This window comes from Dermacentor andersoni, chromosome 10 (assembly GCF_023375885.2).
Source record: "Dermacentor andersoni chromosome 10, qqDerAnde1_hic_scaffold, whole genome shotgun sequence".
Classification (NCBI taxonomy): domain Eukaryota; kingdom Metazoa; phylum Arthropoda; class Arachnida; order Ixodida; family Ixodidae; genus Dermacentor; species Dermacentor andersoni.
Window position 1 is genome coordinate 104,997,918 of NC_092823.1, and position 26,448 is coordinate 105,024,365.

Below are 26,448 nucleotides of genomic sequence, written 5' to 3' on the forward strand. Positions count from 1 at the left end.
TGCGTGTTCATTGAAAATATCTTTAATAAATATGTAAGACGTTGCTTATGGCCCTTTATGAACGGTAAACTTCAGTGTTATTGGTTGAATGCATTAGTAAGGAGCTAAAATGAATGTATTCGTTAACATTTCTTGAGCGTTTGCACAAATCCTTTGACGAAATAGATTATTGTAAGCTTCTCCTTCTGGGATCGAGCACGTTGCTCTACCAGAATTACGATGTTATTTCCAGCGATCGGTGCGCACTCCCAAATGGCAGCGAGTGAGTGATTCATTCTCATAAAATTCGAAATGTTCGCAGCTGTTGTCACGGACTTGTAGAGAAACAGTGGAAATTTTGCTTGATTGGACAATTCTTTATCAGAATAATGTCTGCTATCTGCAGACTTTTCGTAGTAATGCAATATATCACATGGGCTGAAAATCATTTGAACATATTTGGCACTCGTCCCTGCGAATTGTCGCTACAACTCCTCCAGCGTAATATACAAACGATCTATGTGGCACGGACCTTCCTGGGTCCTTGTTTTAATCAAATCTGTAGTCGCCAATATATATTCGCATTATTTTCATCGTTTAGCGTCAGACTTCCGCTATACTGTACGGTATTAGAACCCAACAATATATTACCTAATATACACCCGTCTCGAATGTGGCAGTCGAAATTCCCTCCATAGTACGCGTACTAGCTATGGCACCATGGACAGCTTATTGTACACAGTATATTACGTAACTTAGCGGAATCGTTAGCAATTTAATTTGCTCAACGACACTAAAGACACGTTCCTGAGCACCTAGCACAGCTTATACTGAACAAGCAATAAAATAACACCCCGAGGTCCTTTTCTGTAAGTTGTAGCAGGAACTCGCTATTTACAGTCACTCACGTGTTGAGTAACGGATTTGAACGCCAGATTTCACCCTAGGAATCCTGGTGTGAAGGTCTGTCTTGGTGGGATCCCGCGATTTGGTATACCAGAGGGCTCCATAGTATATGCTCCATCTCAAAGCAGTGATAAATCACTGGGTACAACTCAAGTACTGCGTGAAGAATCAAATCAACATATAAAACGAACGACGATGTCACAGCAACCATGAATGAAACCAATTACCACATGAAAGGACAATCTAGAAACCATGCCAAGGTGATCTTGGAGAAGTAAAGAAAGGGATAGCTGCTTACTCCATAAGATTTAAGAGGTCACTGTGACGCAGTAAACTAGGCGAGGCATTTTCAGAGTGACACTTTGCGAAGACCAGCAAAGGAATGAGCGGCAGCATGTTAGAAATCAATGGTACCGAGAAAATTACTTGGCCTTTGCAAATAGTCGTCTTTCTTGACTGGTAGTTCTAGTAGCAGTTGTCACTTCAAAACTAGGGCACCTTTGGAAAAAGCGCCATGTCGCCAAAAATTGTTAGATCCCACTGCAGGCAAAACAGGAAGCACGGGTATTTTTTTGATGTCACTCCAGATCGATTTTTCACATTGAAAACGCACCTTGTTCTTCCACGTCAGCGCATACCTTCGTTTTTATTGCAGTAACATTCATACGGACACTTCAGGTGCATGTCAACCGTCGCCGTCGCCGTGATGTTCCGTAGGAAGTCCAAGGGCGATAACATGGTCGCCACGTGCCCTATAATCTATGTCCGAGTGAAAGCGTTCTAGAGTGATACGACGATGGCGGTTCAAGGAGGAGGGGCATTGTACACCGGCGGCTGCGCGGTCACGAGATCCCTATATAGAAAGCGATCTGCCATGAGTACAGAGTGTAGCTTCGCCGGGGGCTCATAGTTTCGTGTGCGCTGTGTTATCAACGCTTTCTTCGCATTGCAGTGACAGGTAGCGTAAAGGTAAATTGGCTCGCTGCTGCTGCCGTGCTTTCTCAGGCCCGAGTCTTGACAGCGAGTGTGCGCGATGATCGAGCGAAGTGTGCTTGCACTTCGGTGTGCGCATAAAACCATGCTTGTTAATTTCCTAAGTGAACGAATGTTTACGAGTTTATACGGCCTGATAAAGCTACTATCCTTACTTTGTTTACCTGTCTACTACTTTTCTATCGCAGTCGATACTTCGCTTTTCGGGCGAAACTGTGACCTTTTCCCCCTCATCCTTGCCTATGATCCTTTGAATCTAGTCTTGTGTCTTCATCTGCTGTCGGTCAGGTTTATCATATTGTGCTATAAAGCCGGCCTTATCTTCTGCAGAAAATCTTAGAAATCCCTTAGCTAGTGTCAAATCGTAATACGCTTTCTTTTCATTGCCTGTAAAGTATTGTGTTTCACTTCGGACATGGCCTACTATCGGAGTATTTTATTTTACAAAAGCAGCAAGAAAATATTTAAATTACAAAATACCGTTAAACGAAGCCTACGAGAAAGTAACAAACCACTATTAAAAATTGCGCACGATTGCGAGTCAAAGCAGAGTATAAGGAAGAAACGAAAGTTTACGAGTACACAAAGACAATCATGAATAGCTAATCGTAAATATTAGCCCCGGCATTAACGTGAGTTTTGTCAGGCACGAACTGGTGCAAGCCACGATACGGTTGCCAATATATTATATATAAAATTGCAATTGTGATACCTGACTAAGGATTCAGGCAAACAAGAGTGAATGTCAGTATTTCTGGAATCATAACACGACAGGCATTCGGAAGTTCTGAAAAGCGGGTTGCGGCGTTCTCTAAAAAAAGTGTAATCAGTACGTCTTATAACTGCTAACATGTGTAGCATGAACACTCAGGCTAAGAGGGAACAACGAGAACTAAGGATCACGCACCGAGTGACGGCACGACACAGCATAGGCGCAACGTGATGAGACAGGAAGATAGCGCTGTGGATCACAGAGAAAACATAGTAGGAAATATTCAAGCGGAGAGTGACCTTATAAATAGGGTTGGGCAGCCTGTTAATTGCGCAGAAGTTATGTTGTGTTCTATTGAAATTACAGTACGGTTTCCAAGGAAAGTGGAGTGCATTCGTGGACCGCAGTGATTTTGGTGGTCTGGTGACAATAAGATAATTTGCACCAAATTTCGTCTGATGGTATTTGGTATAACTGCGGATCGCCAGGCGCAGCGTTCATCCTACAGTCCTCATAACCTCCGCTGATTATGATGATAAACGGCTAACTAGACTTCACACGCAAACACCTTTGTCTTGCAGTGGACTAAACGATGACTGTCATGGTAATTAATCTTACATAAAACGGTATGCTACAAATCTTGCGGTTCAAATGAAAGTTTAGTGTACTTCTTGGAAATTAACAGGTGTACCCCATACCACAAACGCAGTATGTTGTTCTTTCTTAGACCTTACGCGTCTCGACAGCGCACTGTTGTCGGAGGACGTTATTTTAGGCCCTTGGCCAGATGCTCAATCGAGTTTCAAGGCCATTCAGGCATTACTGAACTTTTTAAAAACAACGGGCCTGGATTGCAGACTTTGAGCATGCCAAATTGCTTGCGATATGTTCTACATCTTCCTTCTATCGTCATCGTCACCCATCATGCACCTCTTCCCTCTTTCTTTCCCTCTTCCCCTTCCCCCAATGCCGAGTAGCTGGCTAGAGGAATATACCTCATGCCGACCTCTCAGCATTTCGTATCATTAAACTTCTCTCTCTCTCTTGTTCTTTCTTTTTTACTGAGATAAGAGTCCCCGACAAAGAACCAACTATTGCAGGACGATCATCGTCGGAGCAGCTCCAGAAAGTCAAACCCGAGCTCACAATCTCTACAACCGCCGATCGGCAAATGGCCACAACAGCTGCAGCAAGGAGACTGGGGAGGATCTAAAACGACAAACTGCTCAGGCAAATCGCGATCAGTAAGGGAAACACCCCACCGCTCGCGTTATTCAATGGACAAAAGCCAACTGACCCTAAGATGGAGCAAGCATCAATGCTTCGAAACAATCCAGTACTATGCTGACGTAAGCAGTTACTACGATGAACCTAAAGGTACAGATGCAGACAACGACTACGATGCCATTGAACACAACCGGTTTCCGGGTCCAGCCCAGAGGGATGGACACAATGAAAGCTCGGTTATTGACGGATTTGTTCAGACAAACGCCAGCCAGACTGTAGACACAGTACCCACTGCAGGTGGGGCATTTCACTGCATCAGGAGAATTTCAACGCGATGAAGCTTTTGTTCAAGTGATTTTGAATGATGCCGAAAGTCTTGAAATTATATAAATGGACCCTGAGGAGCTCTCGGACAGAGAAAGGTGGCAATATTATCCTGTTTACAACGTACATTTGGCTAGTGCTATGACTGCTTACCAAACTGTACGAGGTCTGTAAGAAAAGTATCCGACCTTAGACCGAAGGAAAAAACTGGCATAACTGGAGCGTTGGAAACCTAATTACCCTCAAAGTATTCCCCTTGGGACTCCACACAATTCTGCCAGCGGTGCTGCCATTGTTGGAAGCATTCCGAGAAGGCCTCATTCGGAATGAAGTTTAGCTCTGCCGTCGTGGCAGCCATAATGTCCTCTTTTCTGTTAAATCGCGCTGCTTTCAATGGCCTCTTGGTTTCGGGAAGCAATCAGAAGTCGCAGGGCGCACTATCAGGAGAGTAAGGAGCCTGTTGAGCTACAGGAGTCTTTTATTTCGCCAAAAAAAGTCTGAATCAAGTGCGAGGATTTTGTAGGAGCATTGTCGTGATGGATGCGCCAATTTCCTGTTGACCACAGCTTCGGTCTCTTGCGCCGCACAGCATCACGTAGGCGCCGGAGGACATCGCTGTAGTACTCCTTTGTGATTGTTTGACTCTGTGGTGCGTACTCGTGGTGTACCATACCGCCGTAGTCAAAGAAAGCAGTCTGCAAGACTTTGACGTTGCTTCGTACTTGGCTGGCCTTCCTGGGTCTTGGTGACGTGGAATGTTTCCACTGTGACGACTGGGATTTCGTTTCCGGGTCGTATCCGTACACCCAAGACTCCTGACCAGTGATTAAGGTGTTCGTGAAGCCTGCGTCAATGTTTGTAGAATCCACCATGTCCTGTGAGGCTTCAACACCAAGTTGCTTTTGCTCCACCGTGAGCAGCTTCGGCACGAATTTTGCCTCAAGTGTCTTCATGGCCACATCTTCGGTCATAATGTAGTGTTCGGAAAAAGGGCTGATGCCCAGCTCTTCCGGAATTTCCCGGATAGTCACACGGCAGTCCCACATCACCACAGCGTTCACTTCGGCAATGGCCTGGTCATTTCGGCATGTTGATGGCCGACCGGAGCGTGGCTCGCTCTCCACTGATGTGCGGCCATCTTTAAACAGGTTGTACCACTCCTTAATCTGTGTGCTGCTCATAGCATCGTCACCAAAAGCCGTCTGAATCTTTCGAATGGTTTCCACTTGGCTGTCGCCCAGGTTCTCGAAACATTTGATGCAGTAGCGCTGCTCCAGTCGCTCCGCCATTTTCCTTGCAAGGAAAACCGACGAGAGCACTGCGTACTACCTCTCTCAAGCGCTGCGTTACATCGACTGACACTATCCGCAGGCGGGAAAAAATGTGCACGCTCACGAAGGTTCAAGGTCGGCTGATGCAAGCTCACTTGTTTCATATCATCAGGTGTTCGCAAAAATAAGAAGGTCGGATACTTTTCTAACAGACCTCGTATTTACCTAAGTGTTACCATCTTCAGTTGCTACAGAAGTGAATGTCGTATTCCACTATCCTATTAGCTCTTTGTAAATAAATAATACGTGCTTATCAGAGTATCACCTACGGACGAATAAAATAGAGCCAACACTAGCAGATCAAATACGTTAGTGTTGTTTTCTTGACTACACTCAGGCAGCCATCAACTATCCGGTATCCACGATCCCTGCGTTGAACACGCCTGGTATAATGTAGGATATTTTTTTATTGATTCCATATATTTCTTATGCGCTATCGTTCAAAACTGTCCTATTACGGCTGCAATATGCATGGAGCGTCACTCGGAGCATTCACTAATTTGGTCTGAAATTGACACCAGGGAGCAGACAAAAATACCCTGCTTGGCGCCAGGGTGGTTCACACATCAGACACAATCTTGTCCACATTCTGTCCATCATTTTCAGCATAAGCCAAAATACTCTTCCGTCATCTTTATCGAAAGCGTTAATTGGGGTTTTTCGTTTATTTGGCTTTGCTGTGAAGTGACAAGATTCCGACGACGCGTTTTTGGTGATCAGTGTAACCTAATTCCTCCGGCACTGATAACATGTTTATGCTGCGCTGCTCATACAAGTCAGTGACGAGTAACTTGGTAATAAACAGCTATGCTCTCGCATTTTTCTCCCCAGGTACTCCACGATGTCAGGAACGAATTGCACCTGTCGCCTGAGAGGGCCGAACAAAATGAAAAAAGTGTTTCGGTTGTGCAAACTAGAATTGCCTTGAGTACATCCGAGGAAATTGAAAAGAGCTGTTTTTGCCTTACTTTTTTGACAAAGCCTAGTTTCTTAAGATTGAAATTATTCAGCGAAAGCTTCATTAAAAATCGCTACTGTGATCTGTATTGTAAGCGACTTGTTTATATTCAGGCGCTTAGGATTCACATTTGGCTGAGCAATTAAGAATTATTCGCCTGTCTGTTGTTGCGAGATTTTCAGGCAGATTGTCTATTGTTGCTGGTTTTGGTACATGTCAATAAAAAGAAGAGAAGACGCTGCGATTGCGCAGCTTTCATCTTACTTGCTGTCGGTTCATATAGAGGCATGACCAGACCTGTCTTGATTTTGCTACTGCAAGATAGGCTTCACAGGCAGAAACATTTCTTCATATTTTCGAGGAATTCTATAAATTTAAGAACAGTCACTTTTGCTCTAAGCACTTCGTCGCGCGCAATTATGGTGACTGCGACCTTTGGCGCCTTACACGAATATTGATGTCTGGTTGAAGGCCATCTTAAGCTGGCCTGCATCGTAAATGGATCAGAGCTTGAATTCTGTAGCAAAACTGTTGCGCAATCAGGGAGCACACTTGACAAGCAAATTTTCTGAGCAATATAATGGCAAATATGTCTGAATTAAATATCGCTCTGCAAATAAAAATGGGTTATACCACAGCGATAACTATAGGCAGGCAGGTTTGGCTAAAATTGCGTATTATCGCTCAGAGCTGTACAGTTTGACCTGTAAGCCTAGCTAAATCCTATTACGAAATAGTTTATTCAGAAAGCGGCTCAATGGATAGTTCATTCCTTAAATTAACTTTTCATATTAGCATCTTGCTTACAAATTAACACTTTCTGAGGATTCCACGTTCGTCCCATAGTGATACCACAGTTGGTCCGTGACGAGGTCGTTTTTCACTCCTGCCAATATGGCACGCCGATCTTCACTCTCGCAACTCGTAAATGTCTCCTGTAAAGCGAGACAAATTGATTATACCAATAGCTGAATCATGAATGTCATATTTGTTCTGAATCAAAATGAAAATTTTTAGCTGGAATTAAAGCCGCAAATCAGAGTTCTCTTCTAAGCATTCATTCTATTAGGAATAATAAAGTAACTAATTAGTCCAGGGCCTGCTTGCGCGAACATTTAATAACGAAAGTAATAACGAATTTAAGAACGCTTTGTTGTGCGGACTAGGAGTTTAATATTTGTTAATATTTTCGTTATTAAGTGTTCGTGCAAGCCACCCCAGTTCTTTAAACATGGAGATGAGATGTTATCACGTTGCAGACTTAGACTTCGAAAAAAATATATTTCGATCGTTAGCTCTGATATTTTCCTTAATACTCAACTACTGGTCCATTATTTGAATGCATTTTGCACAACTCAAGCCAGCCTTTGGGGCCCGACAAAATATGAAGGTTCCCTGTGTTGTAGGAAACATCACCGTCGACTACGCACAATAAAGCATGTTGTATTTTACGTTTTCTCTCTCCTCATTTCACTGTGTGTGTGCTTTCTGGATGCACAATTCTGCACAACAACCGCTTTCAAGCTTAACTAGAACAACCAAGGTGCATTTCCAAAGTCTTAGGTAACTCTGAACGCAGAGAGTAAAGACCAAATATCGAAGACTTTGGAAAGAACGTTCACTAAGCTAGCATATTTTCATTGCACCCCAAGCACAAATATCCAGGACCACACTCAGGAGGAACGTACAGGTGCATCAGGTGTAGTTATATAAAGTATGGTCGAGAATGTACATGTTACTGCCCTCGTCACCACGAAGTATGTGCGTGTCTGTAACCCAGCGCTGTAATAGCTGGTGTTTTGACTACATTTGTGGCTGCACGGTTGAAGATTCATCCTTGAAGCTATAAGCATGATTATGCTCTTTTCTAACACAAAATTGATTTTACATCTTCTTGAACAAGTAACTGCAGTGCTCTCATTACAGCAGTCCCTTTACTGCTGCAGGGTGTATCAAACCGATGCAGCAGTTGCCTTAAGAAATTAGTCTGCCCGAAACTGTCTTTTATGGAGATTTGCTGTGGTTTATTAAAAATACAAGAGAGGTGCCTTCTCTCTTAAATATAAAAAGCTGCCGCCACCTATTTTTATGCTGTGTAAATATATATCCGAATGTATTTGTCGCTTCCAACTGCGCTATGCACAGGTACTGATGTAACCCATGACTCAGATCTTGTCCATCATATTCGTGCATAAATTATTATAATCCGGTGGCATAATGATGGAGCAGCTAGGTGTAGTAGCTTGGCCTCACACACGCAGCGTACAAATCAATCCTCTTTCGCTCTGAAAGGGATAGCAGTTGCTGAAGGACGACCGAAGAAATTGAAGTAAAACGTGTTGGTTATAGATCTATTAAAGCCAAGCTTGATTTTCCAAGCCACGCCACAGTTTCGCATCTGTTCGTCACTTCGCCAGTCGCGTTTAGTCAGTGTCTTGTATGATAGGACAGAGGAAAGTGGCTTATTGAACGGGGTTACAAAACAGAGGCAGCGACCTCACTGGTGTTTTGTGTAGCAAAATAATAAATAAGCTTTAACACATGCGAATATTACGAGCAACAATAAGGGAACTGTAGTGGCTGTTCTTTTTTCCCAACCTGAAGTAAATCATATCATACATGCAACGCGTACAATACATGCAACACAAAGATTATGAACGTATACTATCCGCAGATAGTAAACATTCAAGCACACAACTATGTTATTGCGAGATCGAATGATGTTCAACAGCTTACTTAATTAGCAATTTTTTTGTGTTCGGGCTCGCAACTTTTTGCGTAGTTTGACATACTCATGGCACTGAAAAATTTCAACCACATAGCCAAGAAAGACATGACGGGCACTGGAAAGGAACATGTTTTACTAAGACGCAATATGTGTGTATGGTGTGTGTATGATTTGCGAGCTTTATTTCTTCTGATTTTTCAATGTGGAAGCATTTCTATGCCTACCCAAAGAGAAAACCCGTCCGTCCGTCCATCCGCAGCCAGCACGGGTAAACCCGTGGTGGCTGCGGTAACTATGGTACTTAGTAGCATTGCCTCCGACACTTCGGAAGTGATGCCGAGCATCCGCACGTTAGGTCATGGGTCACTTCCAGAGAACGCTTATGGTGGGCTTTTTTTAGTTACAGTATCAGTCGCGGCTATTGTTGGACGCTTTCTGCGACACTATGGCTCATATTTCAAACATGAAATTTTGAAAATATGTTCCTGTACATCTACATTATGTCAAGCCGCCTTTTTTATGCGGTCCAGCATTTCCTTGCAGTTGGCCTTTACGGATTTGGCCGCGTAGTACAAACATGCATTCGTCAAGGCAGAATTTCGTTACCAAAACTGCTTATTCTAAATATGCATATCTAGGGGGCGTACTCTTGGACGGTCCCTCTGTCAGATAACACTTTCAGTGCGCGCTGATTGACTGGTTGAACAAAACCGTTACGATCATGTGACATACCTTGTGCTGCCTCACGCGAAAGTGATGTATCCCCAAGAGCGGTCGTTCGAGAATACAAGCCCGGGTTTACTTTTTTTTCATATATTAGCCTCTGGTAATGACATACTTCAGCAATTAGCAATTAGTATGAGTGCTTTTTGAAACAGTTTATTTTTTCATAAGACAATATTTACGCCTGCGAACATCAGCAAACGTTTAATAATTACTGCTCAACTCACTATTATATCCACAGATGGACAGACAGGCAGACACAGACAGACAGACAGACAGACAGACAGACAGACAGACAGACAGACAGACAGACAGACAGACAGACAGACAGACAGACAGACAGACAGACAGACAGACAGACAGACAGACAGACAGACAGACAGACAGACAGACAGACAGACAGACAGACAGACAGACAGACAGACAGACAGACAGACAGACAGACAGACAGACAGACAGGCAGACAGACAGACAGACAGACAGACAGACAGAGACAGACAGAGGTAAAATGTGAAAAGACATTAAGGTAAGCCAGGCGCTCATGTGGTTAGCTAAGCCATACATAGGAAAGGGTGTTAGTGAGGGAGAGGAAAATAAAGAAGGAAAACACTGAGGGTGTTGGTCAGTACGGACACGCACATCTGAACTACAATTGCTCAAGGGCTATGTCGACTTCAGAAATGGCAGTAATGTATCGCTTTCGGTGAATGTGGCCCATGGGGCCCCGCTGCGAGTACCTTTCCCATTGAGAATGGTATTGAGTCCTGGTGACATATTGTGGTGCAGAAATCAAGGCGCTGCATGATCGTCGCAATGGGGACATGTGTAGATGAGATAATACATAGACTCCAAGTACGCAACCGTAGCGTTATAGTGCTGCAGTCATCCAAATAAGGAATAAGTATGTCAATGAAAATGCTAGTCGAAGCTGCAAGCGACACAATATTGCTACACCGAAGTAGGAGAGGCACGGTTCTTTCCCTCCCCATAATTAGCTATTGTTCATATATTAAGTCACAAGATAGCGTTTAAAGAAGTGCGGCTGGAGAGATCGCAAGACACTTCGTTCGTGCGGTTTATAGTGTTTCAAGCACGCCTATCTTTTCGTAATATTTTCGTTTGTGCTTTCTCAGTTGAAAGCTTACCATAACTTAGGCAAAATGTAAACGCCTGTTTCATTGCCATTTCTTTCGATGGTAACAATCCCGGATGTTGTTTCAACCGCAAATCAGTATAGATAGAATTAAAATATTCGCAGTTGCTGATCACAACGTGGGATGTTAATATAGTACATGAACATTGAGCGCGCTTTTCTGAAGGCGGTATTGGCTGTGTGCTAACTGCGCAGGAAGTGGCAGCCGTGGCATCGGATATGGGCAGCCTGCAGAGCAGTTACGAGATGCTGAGTCTTTCTGATGTACCTGCTGATGACGACATCACTAAGCACGTAAGTGACCGCCAATGTGACCAAGGAATATCGGCCATTGAAGTAATCACGATATGTACTTGGAATCAGAGCCAGCAAAATTTTTATAGAAAGCAAAGAGAATGAGCAAATTCGGGAGCATCACGGTCATGTGATGACCGTGAGTAGTGCAATAGAGCTATATTTAAACTATAGTGACCTCCCCCTTAAAATGAAAAGGTTGAGTACTGTGCAACTCCCAGGTATAAATGGCAGTTAAAGCAACATATATGTTAACAACACTCCAATGGCAATAGGAGATTCCTTTCTTTCAAAAAAAATTATGCTTGGCTGTGCTATCGCAAGCACCGGAGACTAGCGGAGCTGGGGGAAGGCCAGTAAAGTGCCAATTTTTTCCACTGCGACAAAGACGACCGCCGAAACGAGGGCGCGGGTTTTTATCGGAGAGTAATGACGTCACACCACCTGTGACCCTGCCGCGCCACCCCTTCCCCGCTAGGAGCCACCCACCCTCGCCGCGTCGCTATGCTATTTTTGTACTCGGCCTTCACTCTTTCTCAGCTCTCTCTCCCCCAGATCCGCCCTTGCTTCTCGCTAAGCGCCACCCACCCTCGCCGCGTCGCTATGCTGCATGATGCTATATTTAGAGTCTGCTTTCCTCTCTCTCAGCTCTCTCTCTCTCTCTCTCCCAGCTTGTCGAAGCTGCGGACGTCAAGAGAAGCCCAGCGAGGTTCTAGTAGCTCCACTGTAAAAGCTTCCATAGGCTTCAATTCCTGTAAGGCCTTTGACTGGAATAATAGAGAACTTTTTTTTTACAAAGTGCGCAAGCTCAACGTGAACTGTGCAGCAGATTTAGTAAATATCCGAATAATATTCGCTGATTGGTTTGCTTCTTTGTGTCATACGAAGAGCAGATATAGAGAACTCAGAGGAGGTGGAGAAGAAAATGAACCTGCGGGAAGCGATCTCGCGCTTTTGTTCATTGCTTTCTCGTAGGACTGCACTTATTCAGTGGATGTCATTTTAAAATCAACAAAAGTACAGAAATGTTGCTGACAGCACGCGCTCTCTACTCATGGTCGATGCTCGGTGATGCCATCACTACACTATTGCTTTCCAGATTTTCTTTAGAGCGACAAAGTACGGCCATTTCTATTATTACAAATTTGACACATAGGCTACCGGACTATACGATATCTGGTTCCACATGCGTTTTTAAAGATTTCCATAGCCTTGGCTATCACGTATCAGTCAAATCTGGCAAAGCAATAGAAGTTACGCAACCAACTTCACAGTTTGCAAATATCCTCTCTCACCTCATTTTACTCAGCATACTTCAGCGTATAAATTTGTCCCACCTACAGCAACCGATAAACAGCGCTAGTGTATCATGATCGTTAAAGCCCTAGGGCATGTATAGCAATAAACTGTGCCATTAGTGCTCAGAGTATGCGGTTCGCCTTTTAAATCTCGGTGATTTTCAGGGACACTACCTTGGGGCTCGTCAAGGAGGCGAAGGTTCCCAAATGGCCGCTGGTTACATTGTTGGAAGGCAGCCTTCACGGTCTGAAGAGACTTCAGTGAGTAGTTTACGATTGAATTGTCATTGTCAAAATTGCTGTATACTAAAAGACCCTATCATATCTTCTTTAGGCCACAGTTCCAATGGTATCCATCCTACAGTGTAGTAGTGTCCTGAGCTAGGCACAGGACTGTGAAGTGCATGGCGTGAGGTACCGTAGATCGCTTGATACAGTGGCGTTTCAAATCTGTGCTACAGACATACTGCCATGCGATTTCTCAAATTTCGGGCCTCATTCACTGCCCACAAGAGATGATGTCAAGGCGAGAGTACTGATTGAAACAGATTTTCACTTTCAACGCCAGAAGTTTGCTCTACCTGTTTCACCTGTTTGGCATATTGTACCAAGAGAACGACCTAACGGTGTATTTAAAAGTGTACTGCCCTCACACCGATAAAGACTGCTCAAGCAGTTGCCTGCGGAGCATAGGGTATTTCGAAAGATTCCTTCACTATCAACTGTTGCATTACCCCTTAAAGCCTAGAATATCATTTTTTCGTACGCTTGGATAATACCTTAAAACTGCGGTTTAAGAAGGTGAAATATACTGGAACACAGATGGGCTTTTTTTTCATACCATTTGGTGGATTCATCATAGATAGTTAATATAAAAAATTACTAAAGAGTTATTACTCCTACGAATAATTTTAACACGAATAACGCCCCATTGTTCCTCTCCGCACGAATGTGCTTTCCTTGGCAAGAAATAAGACTAGCAAGTTGTTTGTTTTCGTGAAGTAGAAAAGTATTCCATGAATCGGCAAAGCCTAATGAAGTGAATTGGAATGGCCTCCTGCATTAATGCCTACAGGGTGTGGATCGCCTATTTAAATCTCATTGATTTTCAGGGACACTACAGTGGTTTTCGTCAAGAAGGTGGCTATTCCCAAATGGCCGCAAGTAACATTGTGCAAACGCAGCCTTCACGGTCAGAAGAGGCTCCGGTGAGTAGCTTAAGATCGAACCGTCATTGTCGAAATTCATGTCTATTGAAAGTCCAGATCAAAATGTATGAGGTCGCAGTTAAAGTACCCTTTCAAAAATTTTGTTTTCAGTACTCCACAGTGGTTCTCATGGAAAACATATGTTTTCTTATGTATTATATTTTTTAAAGGTGCCCTTAACAGCCCCGAGGTCGGAAATTTGTTATATAGTGACATTTGTGTAGGAGTCTACAGCGGACATGCTGCCGCAGTAAATACTGAAATGAGGCCGAATGAATGAATGAAACCTGGTTTATGACACATTAAAATGTCCCGAAGATGCTGCGGTGGAAAAGGAGGGGTATTATTGCAAAATCGGAAGGGTGAGGCTGCCTCTGTTTTAATAACGAACGTCCTGGAAGCAGCTAAGTGGGGGCCGCATGACTCTTGTGGCTGTCGTGGAGCCGAACGCCAACCGGTGGTGCCACCGTGTCCTGGAGGAACAACAGAAGTGCTCGCCAGAGCTCGGTGGCATGGTCCCGAGACGTGGTATCCGGGCAAGCCCAAGTTCGGAGAGAAGGCCAGGGTCCCCGCTGTATTGTGGCCAGGGCACGAAGCCTCGGTGAGATGTAGATGGGGCACTCTCAACACAGGTGGTTGAGATCAGCACGACATCTACACGTGGAACAGAACCCACTCACGGGTGGTGGTGTGCCACCCCTGTGGAAACGGTTCAGCAAGTGAGGAGTAAGGAGGGTGAGTAAGTGAGTGAATAAACTTTGATTTGGTCCAGCAATGCGCAATAAAACTCGCACCCGGCTAATCCCACGACGGGACTGACAGATCTACTCTGCCGGCCCGATCGCGGGCGCGCTGGACGGCCAGGATTTGGTCCTCAAAGACGGGACTTCGCAGGAGCGCGTCCCACTCTTCCTTGGTGAAGTTCGGGCCCAGCGACCCGCACTCCCAGAGCATATGAGGCAACGTAGCTACCTCACCACAGGCCACGCAAGAACAATTCGGATAAATCTCGGGATATATGCTATTGAGGGACGCCGGATTGGGGCAGGAGTTCGTTTGCAGAAGTCTTAGTGTGACCGCCTGAGGCCTACTTAGCTTGGAGTGAGGCGGGGGTAAAACCCTTCTCTCTAAGTAAAAGAATTTAGTGATTTCATTGTGTGTGAGAGGAGCGCCTCTGCGTCCGGGAAGAGAGTCGCCCGATCCGAAGGCAGCGCGGTCGGTAAAGCCACGCGCAGCCACGTGGGCAGACTCGTTGAGGTTCAGAGGAATCCCCTCAATCGCCCCGACGTGTGCAGGGAACCAAAGGATCGAGTGCATGGAGGTGTTGCTGTGTTTGGCGCCTTTCAGAATTTGAACTGCCTGCCGGGCTACCCGGCCTTTCTGGAATGCCCTGATGGCGGCTTTCGAATCGCTATACACCCTGTCTCTCCGACCGAGTAAGGAGGGTGCCTGTCTGAATTCTCCGAAGCATGACTGACTCTCGCCGTGTGAATACCTTCGGGGGAAGCAACGGTATAGAGAGTGGATTGTCCACTGCAGGTAGGCGGCACGTTGTTGTTTGGTCGCATGCTTGTCTGCCATCGGGTCTGCTAGCTGAAGTGTGGTAGCTAGGAGGGGATAAGGAGTACCGGAGGCTCTGGCTAGCGCTGTAAAGAGATGAGCGCGCGCCAGTCTATGAGCCTTCTCGTTTCCGGGAATACCGCAGTGATCCGGAACCCAGTGGATGGTAACATTGCCACCGCATTTGCGGAGCAGGCGTGCCTGGTGCCGGATCTTCTGCAGTACGGGATCTGCGTAAAGAACATTAGCGCATGCCCGATGGGCAGCCTTGGAGTCTGTGTGCACATGATAGAACAGGGTCAGTTTGAAATGAAGTTTCGAGGGCCCACCCCAAATAATCTAGGGTGGCCATTAGCTCTGCGCGGGGGCTGTGCATTGCTTCTGCTGATATATGATGGCATTGGTACTGATTTTTATTTGTCTGGTCGTACCACGCAGTTGCATAACAGGTGTTACTAGCGCCATCTGCAGGCAGTGCAGCGTCCGTGTATACGATGCGTTCAGTCAAGGGGAGTGAACGCGTAGCTGTAGCATGCCTCTTGGCATATGCAAGGCGCCGCATTCGCTCATTAAGGTCCATAAAAATAGCAAGTGGCCTGCAATCGGTGAGAGCCGTGATTTCCCACGGCGGCGTTTTGTGGAGCAAAATGGGCATTGTGTGGAAGTCATACCCGAGGAGCATGAGTGTGTTTCGCTCGGCATTTGTGGCGCTAAGTCTCGTCTCAAGTGTATATATTTGCATGTCGACGAACTCGGACAGGTTGTTGAGTTTGCTACAAATTTCAAGCGCTTCGAGGCTTGGGTACCTTGGGAGTCCAGTAACAATGCGTTTGGCTTCGTTAAGTAGCCGGTCGAGCGCGTGCATCTCTGTGCGGTCGACTGGATGATACGGCAGCCCGTACATGCTACGGGATATACGAGCGATATGGCACTGGGTACTGCATACCCAAACACGCAGCACGTGTGCGCAGATGTAAGCAACACAACTAGTAAGAGTAGGCGTACGACTGCCATCAACTGCATGGTGGCGCCCTCACAGAGTCGTAGGCTCTCGGAGGTCGACAAATCGAGCGCGTTTACCTTGTTTACGTCACGTGGAGGACACTTTTGCTATCACGATGCACTGAGAGGCACAGGAAAGGCCAGAGGAGGGGCGACTAATTCTTGTGTTGTTGTTTGAAAATATAGCGTCGCCACTGCGCATAGCTCAGCCACGTTCGCAAAAGAAGATCATCCCAGCATTCTGTACATGATATGCGTGTTTATTGAAAATATATTTAAAAATATGTAAGACGTTGCTTATGGCCCTTTATAAATGGTAAACTTCAGTGTTATTGGTTGAATGCATTAGTAAGGAGCTAAAATGAATGTGTTCGTTAACATTTCTTGAGCGTTTCCACAAATCCTTTGAAGAAATAGATTATTGTAAGCTTCTCCTTCAGGGATCGAGCATGGTATTCTAGTGGAATTACGATATTTTTTCCAGCGATCGGTGCACACTCCCAAATGGCAGCGAGTGAGTGATTGATTCTCATAAAATTCGAAATGTTCGCAGCTGTTGTCACGGACTTGTAGAGAAACAGTGGAAATTTTTCTTGATTGGACAATCCTTTATCAGAATAATATCTGCTATCTGCAGACTTTTCGTAGTAATGCAATATATCACATGCGCTGAAAATTATTTGAACATATTTGACACTCGTCCCTGCGAATTCTCGCTACAACTCCTCCAGCGTAAAATACAAACGATCTATGTGGCGCGGACCTTCCTGGATCCTTGTTTTAATCAAATCTGTAGTCGCCAATATATATTCGCATTATTTACATCGTTTAGCGTCAGACTTCCGCTATACTGTACGGTTTTGGAATCCAACAATATATTACCTAATGTACACCGGTCTCGAATGTGGCAGTCGAAATTCCCTCCATAGCACGCGTACTAGCTATGGCACCATGTACAGCTTATTGTACACAGTATATTACGTAACTTAGTGGAATCGTTAGCAATTTAATTTGCTCAGCGACACTAAAGAAACGTTCCTGAGCACCTAGCACACGTTATACCGAAGAAGCAATAAAATAACACGCCGAGGTCCTTTTCTGCGAACCAATGCCAAGTTGTAGCAGGACCTCGCTATTTGCATTCACTCACGCGTTGAGTAACGGATTTGAACGCCAGATTTCACCCTAGGAATCCTGGTGTGAAGGTGTGTCGTGGTGGGATACCGCGATTTGGTATACCAGAGGGCTCCATGGTATATGCTCCATCTGAAAGCAGTGATAAATCATTGGGTACAACTCAAGTACTGCGTGAAGAATCAAATCAACATATAAAACGAACGACGATGGCACAGCAACCACGAATGAAACCAATTACGACATGAAAGGACAATCTAGAAACCATGCCAAGGTTACCTTGGAGAAGCAAAGAAAGGGATAGCTGCTTACTCCATAAGATTTAAGAGGTCCCTGTGACGCAGTAAACTTGGCGAGGCTATTTCAGAGCGACACTTTGCGAAGACCAGCAAAGGAATGAGCGGCAGCATGTTAGAAATCAATGGTACCGAGAAAATTACTTGGCCTTTGCAAATAGTCGTCTTTCTTGACTGGCAGTTCTAGTGGCAGTTGTCACTTCAAAACTAGGGCACCTTTGGAAAAAGCGCCATGTCGCCAAAAATTGTTAGATTCCACTGCAGGCAAAACAGGAAGCAGGTGGAATTTTTTCAATGTCACTCCAGATCGATTCTTCACATTGAAAACGCGCCTTGTTCTTCCACGTCAGCGCATACCTTCGTTTTTATTGCAGTAACATTCATACGGACACTTCAGGTGCATGTCAACCGTCGCCATCGCCGTGATGTTCCGTAGGAAGTCCAAGGGCGATAACATCGTCGCCACGTGCCCTATGATCTATGTCCTAGTGAAAGCGTTCTAGAGTGATACGACGATGGCGGTTCAAGGAGGAGGGGCATTGTACACCGGCGGCTACGTGGTCACGAGACCCCTATATAGAAAGCGATCTGCCTTGAGTAGAAAGTGTAGGTTCGCCGGGGGCTCATAGTTTCGTGTGCGCTGTGTTCGCAGCGCTTTCTTCGCATTGCAGCGACAGGTAGCGTGAAGGTAAATTGGCTCGCTGCTGCTGCCGTGGTTTCTCAGGCCCGAGTCTTGACAACGAGTGTGCGCGATGATCGAGCGAAGTGTGCTTGCACTTCGGTGTGCGCATAAAACCATGCTTGTTAATTTCCTAAGGGAACGAATGTTTACGAGTTTATACGGCCTGATAAAGCTACCATCCTTACTTTGTTTACCTGTCTACTACTTTTCTATCGCAGTCGATACTTCGCTTTTCGGGCGAAACTGTGACCTTTTCCCTCTCATCCTTGCCTATGATCCTTTGAATCTAGTCTTGTGTCTTCATCTGCTGTCGGTCAGGTTTATCATTTTGTGCTATAAAGCCGGCCTTATCTTCTGCAGAAAATCTTAGAAATCCCTTAGCTAGTGTCAAATCGTAATACGCTTTCTTTTCATTGCCTGTAAAGTATTGCGTTTCACTTCGGAAATGGCCTACTATCGGAGTATTTTATTTTACAAAAGCAGCAAGAAAATATTTAAATTACAAAATACCGTTAAAGGAAGCCTACAAGAAAGTAACAAACCACTATTAAAAATTGCGCACGATTGCGAGTCAAAGCAGAGTATAAGGAAGAAACGAAAGTTTACGAGTACACAAAGACAATCATGAATAGCTAATCGTAAATATTAGCCCCGGCATTAACATGAGTCTTGTCAGGCACCAACTGGTGCAAGCCACGATACGGTTGCCAATATATTATATATAAAATTGCAATTGTGATACCTGACTAAGGATTCAGGCAAACAAGAGTGAATGTCAGTATTTCTGGAATCATAACACGACAGGCATTCGGAAGTTCTGAAAAGCGGGTTACGGCGTTCTCTAAAAAAAGTGTAATCAGTACGTCTTATAACTGCTAACATGTGTAGCACGAACACTCAGGCTAAGAGGGAACAACGAGAACTAAGGATCACGCACCGAGTGACGGCACGACACACGATAGGCGCACGTGATGAGACAGGAAGATAGCGCTGTGGATCACAGAGAAAACATAGTAGGAAATATTCAAGCGGAGAGTGACCTTATAAATGGGGTTGGGCAGCCTGTTAATTGCGCAGAAGTTATGTTGTGTTCTATTGAAATTACAGTACGGTTTCCAAGGAAAGTGGAGTGCATTCGTGGACCGCAGTGATTTTGGCGGTCTGGTGACACTAAGATATTTTGCAACAAATTTCGTCTGATGGTATTTGGTATAACTGCGGATCGCCAGGCGCAGCGTTCATCCTACAGTCCTCATAACCTCCGCTGATTATGATGATAAACGGCTAACTAGACATCACACGCAAACACCTTTGTCTTGCAGTGGACTAAACGATGACTGTCATGGTAATTAATCTTAAATAAAACGGTATGCTACAAATCTTGCGGTTCAAATGAAAGGTTTAGTGTACTTCTTGGAAATTAACAGGTGTACCCCATACCACAAACGCAGTATGTTGTTCTTTCTTAGACATTACGCGTCTCGCCAGTGCACCGTTGTCGGAGGACGTTATTTTAGGCCCTTGGCCAGATGCTCAATCGAGTTTCAAGGCCATTCAGGCATTACTGAACTTTTTAAAAACTACGGGCCTGGATTGCAGACTTTGAGCATGCCAAATTGCTTGCGATATGTTCTACATCTTCCTTCTATCGTCATCGTCACCCATCATGCACCTCTTCCCTTTTTCTTTCCCTCTTCCCCTTCCCCCAATGCCGAGTAGCTGGCTAGAGGAATATACCTCAGGCCGACCTCTCAGCATTTCGTATCATTCAACTTCTCTCTCTCTCTCTTGTTCTTTCTTTTTTACTGAGATAAGAGTCTCCGACAAAGAACCAACTATTGCAGGACGATCATCGTCGGAGCAGCTCCAGAAAGTCAAACCCGAGCTCACAATCTCTACAACCGCCGATCGGCAAATGGCCACAACAGCTGCAGCAAGGAGACTGGGGAGGATATAAAACGACAAACTGCTCAGGCAAATCGCGATCAGTAAGGGAAACACCCCACCGCTCGCGTTATTCAATGGACAAAAGCCAACTGACCCTAAGATGGAGCAAGCATCAATGCTTCGAAACAATCCAGTACTATGCTGACGTAAGCAGTTACTACGATGAACCTAAAGGTACAGATGCAGACAACGACTACGATGCCATTGAACACAACCGGTTTCCGGGTCCAGCCCAGAGGGATGGTCACAATGAAAGCTCGGTTATTGACGGATTTGTTGAGACAAACGCCAGCCAGACTGTAGACACAGTACCCACTGCAGGTGGGGCATTTCACTGCATCAGGACAATTTCAACGCGATGAAGCTTTTGTTCAAGTGTTTTTGAATGATGCCGAAAGTCTTGAAATTATATAAATGGACCCTGAGGAGCTCTCGGACAGAGAAAGGTGGCAATATTATCCTGTTTACAACGTACATTTGGCTAGTGCTATGACTGCTTACCAAACTGTACGAGGTCTGTAAGAAAAGTATCCGACCTTAGACCGAAGGAAAAAACTGGCATAACTGAAGCGTTGGAAACCTAATTACCCTCAAAGTATTCCCCTTGGGACTCCACACAATTCTGCCAGCGGTGCTGCCATTGTTGGAAGCATTCCGAGAAGGCCTCATTCGGAATGAAGTTTAGCTCTGCCGTCGTGGCAGCCATAATGTCCTCTTTTCTGTTAAATCGCGCTGCTTTCAATGGCCTCTTGGTTTCGGGAAGCAATCAGAAGTCGCAGGGCGCACTATCAGGAGAGCAAGGAGCCTGCTGAGCTACAGGAGTCTTTTATTTCGCCAAAAAAAGTCTGAATCAAGTGCGAGGATTTTGTAGGAGCATTGTCGTGATGGATGCGCCAATTTCCTGTTGACCACAGCTTCGGTCTCTTGCGCCGCACAGCATCACGTAGGCGCCGGAGGACATCGCTGTAGTACTCCTTGGTGATTGTTTGACTCTGTGGTGCGTACTCGTGGTGTACCATACCGCCGTAGTCAAAGAAAGCAGTCTGCAAGACTTTGACGTTGCTTCGCACTTGGCTGGCCTTCCTGGGTCTTGGTGACGTGGAATGTTTCCACTGTGACGACTGGGATTTGGTTTCCGGGTCGTATCCGTACACCCAAGACTCCTGACCAGTGATTAAGGTGTTCGTGAAGCCTGCGTCAATGTTTGTAGAGTCCACCATGTCCTGTGAGGCTTCAACACCAAGTTGCTTTTGCTCCACCGTGAGCAGCTTCGGCACGAATTTCGCCTCAAGTGTCTTCATGGCCACATCTTCGGTCATAATGCAGTGTTCGAAAAAAGGGCTGATGCCCAGCTCTTCCGGAATTTCCCGGATAGTCACACGGCGGTCCCACATCACCACAGTGTTCACTTCGGCAATGGCCTGGTCATTTCGGCATGTTGATGGCCGACCGGAGCTTGGCTCGCTCTCCACCGATGTGCGGCCGTCTTTAAACAGGTTGCACCACTCGTTAATCTGTGTGCTGCTCATAGCATCGTCACCAAAAGCCGTCTGAATCTTTCGAATGGTTTCCACTTGGCTGTCGCCCAGTTTCTCGAAAAATGTGATGCAGTAGCGCTGCTCCAGTCGCTCCGCCATTTTCCTTGCAAGGAAAACCGACGAGAGCACTGCGTACTACCTCTCTCAAGCGCGGCGTCACAGCGACTGACACTATCGGCAGGCGGGAAAAAATGCGCACGCGCGCGAACGTTCAAGGTCGGCTGATGCAAGCGCACTTGTTTCATATCCATCAGGTGTTCGCAGAAAGTAAGGTCGGATACTTTTCTAACAGACCTGGTATTTACCTAAGTGTTGCCATCTTCAGTTGCTACAGAAGTGAATGTCGTACTCCACTATCCTATTAGCTGTTTGTAAACAAATAATACATGCTTATCAGAGTATCAGCAAGGGACGAATAACATAGAGCCAACACTTGTAGATCAAATACGTTAGTGTTGATCTCTTGACTACACTCAGGCAGCCATCAACTATCCGGTATCCACGATCACTGCGTTGAACACGCCTGGTATAATGTAAGGATATTTTTTTATTGATTCTATATATTTTTAAGCGCTATCGTTCAAGATTGTCCTGCTACGGCTGCAATATGCATATAGCGTCACTCGGACCATTCACTAATCTCGAAAAGCAATGCATGGGAAGGGGATAAATACCCAATTTTGGTCTGAAATTGACACCAGGGAGCAGCAGAAAATACCTTGCTTGGCACCAGGGTGGTTCACAGATCAGGCACAATCTTGTCCCCATTCTGTGTATCATTTTCTGCATAAGCCAACGTACTCTTCCATCATCTTCATCGAAAGCGTTAATTGGGGTTTTTCGTTTATTTGGCTTTGCTGTGAAGTGACAAGATTCCGACAGCGCGTTTTTGGTGGTCAATGTTACCTAATTCCTCCGGCACCGATAGCATGCTTATGCTGCGCTGCTCACACAAGTCAGTGACGAGTCACTTTGTAATACACAGCTATGTTCTCGTATTTTTCTCTCCAGGTACTCCACGATGTCAGGAAAGAAATGCAGCTGTCACCTGAGATTGCCGAACCGAATGAGAAAAATGCTTCGTTTGTGGAAACTAGAAGAGACGCTTTGAGTACATCCGAGGAAATTGAAAAGAGCTGTTCTTGCCTTAGTTTTTTGCCAAACCCTAGTTTCTTAAGATTGAAATGACTCAGCGAAAGCTTCATTAAAAGTCGCTACTGTGATCTATATTGTAAGCGGCTTGTTTATACTCAGGCGCTTCGGATTCAAATTTGGCTGAGCAATTAAGAATTATTCGTCTGTTTGTTGTTGTGAGATGTTCAGGCAGATTGTCTATTGTTCCTGGTTTTGGTACATGTCAATAAAAAGAAGAGAACATGCTGCGATTGCGCAGCTTTCATCTTACTTGCTGTCGATTTACATAGTCATGACCAGACCTGTCACGATTTTGCAACTGCAAGATAGGCTTCAAAAGCAGCAACATTTCTTCATATATTCGAGGAATTCTATAAATTTAAGAACAGTCACTTTTGCTCTAAGCACTTCGTCGGGCGCAATTCTGGTGACTGCGACCTTTGGCACCTGACAGGAATATTTATGTCTGGTTGAAGGCCATCTTAAGCTGGCCAGCACCGTAAATGGATCAGAGCTTGAATTCTGTAGCAAAACTGTTGCGTAATCAGGGAGCACATTTGACAAGCAAATTTTCTGAGTAATATAATGGCAAATATGTCTGAATTCAATATCGCTCTGCAATTAAAAATGGGATATACCACAGCGATAACTATAGGCTGGCAGGTTTGGCTAAAATTGCGTATTATCGCTCAGATCTGTTCAGTTTGACCTGTAAGCCTAGCTAAATCCTATTATGAAATAGTTTATTCAGAAAGCGGCTCAATGGATAGCTCATTTTTTGAAATAGGTTTTCATATTAGCATCTTGTTTACCAATTAACACTTTATGAGGATTCCGTGTTCGTCCCATAGTGATACCACAGTTGGTCAGTGACGAGGTCGTTTTTCACTCCTGCCAATATGGCACGCCGATCTTCACTATCGCAACTTGAAAATGTCTCCTGTAAAGCGAGACAAATTGATTGTACCAATAGCTGAATCATGAATGTCACATTTGTTCTGAATTAAAATGAATGTATTTAGCTGGTATTAAAGCTGCAAATAAGAGTTCTCTTCTAAGCATGCATACTATTAGGAATAATAAGGTAACCCATTAGTCCAGGGGCTGCTTGCGCGAACATTTAATAAAGAAAGTAATAACGAATTTAAGAAAGCTTTGTTGTGCGGACTAGGAGTTTAATATTTGTTAATATTTTCGTTATCAAGTGTTCGTGCAAGCCGCCCTAGGTCTTTAAACAAGGAGATGAAATGTTATCACATTGTAGACTTAGACGTCGAAAAAAAAATAATTCGATCGTTGACTCTGATATTTTCTTTAATACTCAACTACTGGTGCATTATTTGAATGCATTTTGCACAACTCAAGCCAGACTTTGGGGCACGACACAATATGAAGGTTCCCTGTGTTGAAGGAAAGATCACCGTCGACTACGCGCAATAAAGAAGGTTGTATTTTGCGTTTTCTCTCTCCTCATTTCAGGGTGTGTGTGCTTTCTGGATGCACAATTCTTAGTGCACAACAACCGCTTTCAAGCTTAACTAGAACAACCAAGGTGCATTTCCAAAGGCTTAGGTAACTCTGAACGCGGAGAATAAAGACCAGATATCGAAGACTTTGGAAGGAACGCTCACTAAGCTAGCATATTTTCATGGCACCCCAAACACAAATATCCAGGACCACACTCAGGAGGAACGTACAGGTGCATCAGGTGTAGTTATATAAAGTATGGTCGAGAATGTACATGTTACTGCCCTCGTCACCACAAAGTATGTGCGTGTCTGTAACCCAGCGCTGTAATAGCTGGTGTTTTGACTACATTTGTGGCTGCACGGTTGAAGATTCTTCCTTGAAGCTATAAGCATGGATATTCTCTTTTCTAACACAATATTGATTTTATATCTTCTTGAGCATGTAACTACAGTGTTCTAATTACATCAGTCAGTTTACTGCTGCAGGGTGTATCAACCCGATGCAGCAGTTGCCTTAAGAAATTAGTCAGCCCGAAACTGTCTTTTATGGAGATTTGCTGTGGTTTATTAAAAATACAAGACAGGTGCCTCCTCCCTTAATTATAAAAAGCTGCCGTCACCTATTTTTATGCTCTGTAAATATGCATTCGAATGTATTTGTCACTTCCCACTGCACTATGCACATCTACTGATGTAACCCATGACTCAGATCCTGTCCATGATATTCGTGCATAAATTATTATAATCTGGTGGCATGAACGATGGAGAAGCTAGGTGTAGTAGCTTGGCCTCACACGCGCAGCGTACAAATCAATCGTCTTTCGCACTGAAAGGGAGAGCAGTTGCTGAAGGACGACTGGAGAACTTGAAGTAAAACGTTTTTGTTATAGATCTATTAAAGCCAAGCTTTATTTTCCAAGCCACGCCACAGTTTCGCAACTGTTGGTCACTTGGCCAGTCACGTTTAGTCAGCGTCTTGTATGATAGGACAGATGAAAGTGGCTTATTGAATGGGGTTACAAAACAAGGGCAGCGACCTCACTTCTGTTTTGTGTAGCGAAATAATAAGTCAGCTTTAACACATGCGAATATTACGAACAAAAATAAAAGAACCGTAGTGGCTGTTCTTCTTTTTTCCCAACCTGAAGTAAATCATATAATACATGCAACTCGTACAATACATGCAACACAAAGATTATGAACGTATACTATCCGCAGATAGTAAACATTGAAGCACACAACTATGTTATTGCGAGATCGAATGATGTTCAACAGCTTACTTATTTAGCATTTTTTTTTGTATTCGGGCTCGCAAATTTTTGCGTAGTTTTAATACTCATGGCACTGAAAATTTTCAACCACATACCTAAGAAAGACATGACGGGCACTGGAAAGGAACATGCTTTACTAAGACGCAATATGTGTGTATGGTGTGTGTATGATTCGCGAGCTTTATTTCTTTTGATTTTTCAATGTGGAAGCATTTCTATGCCTACCCAACGAGAAAACCCGTCCGTCCGTCCATCCGGCGGGTAAGACGATTGCTCTCAAGAAAGTGCCCGCAGCAATGAGTGAATTCACATTCCTGCTGCCTAACACTTCAACGTGAACTAAGCGGATCACAGCGCTCACGAAGCCGTCAGCATTCGATGCACTCAGTCCCCATCGCGGATCGCTTTCGTAAGGGTGGCTTGTTGGGCTAGTTGGTGCATGGTTATACTAGCAATGACAGAAAATTTGAAAAAGCAAAGAAAAATGGAGATGCAGACATAGACAAAGCGACAGGAAGGTGACGGGAAGCTTCACGATAGCTGCATGCGATACCTGCGAACGCTGCGAATTCTCTTTCCCT

At 44.7% G+C, this 26,448-nt stretch overlaps 1 protein-coding gene across 15 annotated transcripts in view; it reads left to right on the top strand.

The window, feature by feature from the left end:
* Positions 1-26,448, top strand: part of LOC126544568 (uncharacterized) — a 113,384-nt gene that overhangs the window by 27,772 nt on the left and 59,164 nt on the right. For 11 of the 15 annotated variants that reach the window (XM_055077717.2, XM_055077710.2, XM_055077713.2 and 8 more), the window contains 4 exons: positions 3,691-3,834; positions 11,230-11,328; positions 12,792-12,887; positions 13,739-13,834. The exons of 1 other annotated variant lie outside the window; for it this stretch is intronic. In XM_055077717.2, the coding sequence (XP_054933692.1) occupies positions 3,691-3,834; positions 11,230-11,328; positions 12,792-12,887; positions 13,739-13,834 (435 nt within the window). The remainder of the gene's footprint in view (positions 1-3,690; positions 3,835-11,229; positions 11,329-12,791; positions 12,888-13,738; positions 13,835-26,448) is intronic. 3 more of the 15 variants (XM_055077722.2, XM_055077715.2, XM_055077719.2) reach the window with 1 other exon arrangement.